Here is a 3,175-nt window from a genome sequence, read left to right on the forward strand (position 1 = left end):
AGTGGAAGAAGAAAAGCAGAGCCTCAGAGCAGAAGAGCCTCCGGGTGAGTCTCAAAGCTGCAATAATTTGAATCTCCTCCTGAATGCCAGTCCCTTTCTAGAGGTCACCTCTACTCCCCAAGACTGCTTCCCCACCACACACCCCCGTGCACTGGAGGACTCTTCCTTGAACACTGAACAAGAACCAGCACCTTGGGCGTTTTAGAGCCACCTTGAAAGCGCCTGTGTATTCGGGTCGCACAAAAGCCAGATATTTCCCACAGTTATCGTTGCATCAAGGTCGCCTTGATAAACTCAACTGCAGATCTGAAACTCATAGCCAATAAGCCCAAGATGAATGCCAGCTCTGGAGTCACCAACAGGAGGAGTCCCAGAGGAAATCAAAAAGATACACAAACTTTTTTCCAAACTAACCAAAAAAAGCAGAGAAAGAACATGAAAATTAACAAAATCAGAAAAGAAAAGGAGAACATAACAACAGACACTGAGGAAATCCATACAATTTTCAGGTCATACTACATGGTATGTAAACTACATGGTATGTACTTCTAGGCTGGACTTGCCCTCTGGTGAGCTCGCCAACCCGAGACGGGACAGAGGAACACTGGCTGGCTCCCAAGTCGCAAAGGGTCACCTGTGAGGAAGTCTGGCAACCATGGGGGTCTTTTGGAGTGCCAGAAGGGCATGAGAACTGGCCATGCAGTGCATTTGGAAGGGGGGGAGGGTGCAGGTTGGTGGTGGAATGGGCGTGGCTGACAGACCCCTGAGTTGGAGATGGCCCGCCCACGTGAAGCAGCCTGGGAGGTTGATTGGGCTGTGGTGAGGGGGCGTGGCAGGGCCACCAGCTTAAAGCAAAGGTGAGCAGAACAGAGGCCAGGCAAGCAGACAGAGCCTCCTGAAGCGCACCCCAGCGCAGAAGCTCTGCCCTCTGCCCTTTCCTTCCTCACACCGCCACCAGCCGCCACCCTTCGCCCCTGCCCCTGCCCCTGCCCCTGCCCCTGCCCCTGCCTCCGCCGCCAGCCAGACGGTGGTCTAGCCCAGTCAAGCCTGCTGTTCTTTGGATGCCCGGTTGGATCCTTGGGTCGTAGCCAGTGCAGATGGAGGAGGCCCCCAGCCGCCTAGAAGCCCTGCAGAAGCTGCGGGAGCGCCTGTGCACCGAGACAGAGCCCAGCAAGCTCTACAGCACCCTGAAGAAACTCTCTCGCCTGCCCGTGCTGGGCGACACCCTGGAGGAGATTGGCTTCAGGAAGACCATCAAAGTGTTGAAGAAACAGCAGCTCCTGCTACCCTTTGCCAAGGACTTAGCGGCCCAGTGGTCAGAGGGGTCCCACTTTGGGCCCCGGCCTGAACCCAGACCCCAGGACTTTGCCTCCCAGAGCAGCGCGACGACAGAGCCTCGCAGAGACTCCCCAGAGGCGCTTGAGCCTGCTTCCCGGCCACAGGGAGGAGGTGGCAGAGAGGTCTTGGAGGTCAGCGGTAGCAGCCCGCAGCGAAGCGCACCTCGCAGCCCAAGCTCCGAGCCAGCGGGAAGAAAGAGGCCCAGAGGGTCCTTCGGGGGCAGGCAGCTAGCCGCGGAGAGCCAGGTACAGGTACGCGGAGGCAAGCCCCCACAGGGAGGTGTTGGGGCGCCCTGGCGGCTGCAAGGGGTGAAGGCCCTCTGCGGCAAGCCAGCGGCTGGGCCAGCGAAGCGGCGTCCGTCTCCCCCCGAGGGAAAAGACCCCTGGCCCCTGGATCCGGGAAGACCAGCAGGCCGCTTCTTTGCAGGCTCGCCTCGACTACCACAGCTCTGACAGCTCTCCGTCTTCCTCCGCGCCCGCGCCGCCGCCTCCGGGCAAGAGGAAGAGGAAAAGCAACTGGAAAGCTGAGGCGCAGAGCCCCGGAGCAGAGGTGCCTCGGGGCGAGTCTCACAGCTGCAGCGATCTGAATCTCCTCCTGGATGACGATCCCTTCCCAGAGCTCACCTCCGGTCTCCAAGCCTGCTTCTCCGGAGGAGAAGGACCTGAGGACTCTTCCTTGCACACTGACCGAGAAGCAGCACCTTGGGCGCGCAGGGCGACCTGGAAAACGCCTGTGTATTCGGGTCGCACACCAGCCAGAGCTCTCCCAAGGAAATCGCACCAAGGACGCTTTGCGAACCCCGACCGCACGTGGGAAACTCACAGCCAACCGGCCCCGCAGGAATGCGGGCTCTGGAGACAGCAAGAGGACCAGTCCCGCACCTGCAAGCCAACTAACCCCCAGACTGAGACCCAGACACACCTCAGGCTGCAGCAGTCCAGCGAGCTGAGGCTGAAAGCCCTGACAGCCCGCATCCAAAGCTCACAAGCCAAGAAGCATCAAGACCGCCAAACCAAGCTGATCTCCTTCCACGCCCTGACCGCAGACCCAGGCCAGCATGCAGACTCCGCACCCAGACGGGAAGACTCCCCCGAAAACCTGAACTGCCTCAGCCAAGGCCCTGGCACTGACCTTGTGAAGAGGGCTCCGCGCCCCGCCCTGGGCGGCAGGGACCAGACCCGTGCTAAGAAAGCCGCCCCGCTCATGGCCAAGGCCCTCAAGGATTACAAGAATAGGTGGTCTCGGAAGTGATGCGACCTTCCTCTCTCTCCCTCAGCCCTGGCATCGCGGACTCCTTTGGGATTTGCCCCGTGAATGCGGCCAAACGACAACCGAGGGGTTTATGTAGGTTTTTTTTTTTTTTTTTTTTAATGTACTTATTTTGTTTGTTTGAACACCGATTTAGAAGAAGCGCGGGGTTTGGGGAAATCCTCCTGTTCAGATACGGGCATCTTCATCCTACTCATGTCTGCGTAGATATTTAGAAAGAGAGTTGAAGGGATACACAGATGCACTGGTGTACGTCGACGGGATAGAGAACGTTACAAAGAGACTGTAGACAGGTGATTGTACATACATAAAGGTAGTGTCGGACATAGACCGATAGTTACATAGATTTTTAAACACATTGCTGCATAAACAGTGGGAACAAAACTATTTGAACTTCAAATGTATTAAATATAAAATATGTGCTCGTACATGTTCGTTTGCATGGGTGTATTTGTGTTTAATAAAGTTGAAAACTACTGGAGGAGTGTAAAAAAAGATTCAAACAACTCAGATATTTCACTTCATAACACAAACGTGGAATTGTGAAAACCACACCTGGATCCCACTT

General features: G+C 56.3%; 1 protein-coding gene across 1 annotated transcript; it reads left to right on the plus strand.

The window, feature by feature from the left end:
• The first annotated feature begins 1,097 nt into the window (after nt 1-1,097).
• LOC127220722 (elongin-A3-like) lies at nt 1,098-2,589 on the plus strand. The gene is made up of 2 exons (XM_051182648.1): nt 1,098-1,589; nt 1,672-2,589. The coding sequence occupies exons 1-2, from the start codon at nt 1,098-1,100 to the stop codon at nt 2,587-2,589; spliced, it is 1,410 nt and encodes a 469-aa protein (XP_051038605.1).
• Nucleotides 2,590-3,175: the final 586 nt, after the last annotated feature.

Source organism: Phodopus roborovskii, unplaced genomic scaffold (assembly GCF_943737965.1).
Source record: "Phodopus roborovskii unplaced genomic scaffold, PHOROB, whole genome shotgun sequence".
Lineage (NCBI taxonomy): Eukaryota > Metazoa > Chordata > Mammalia > Rodentia > Cricetidae > Phodopus > Phodopus roborovskii.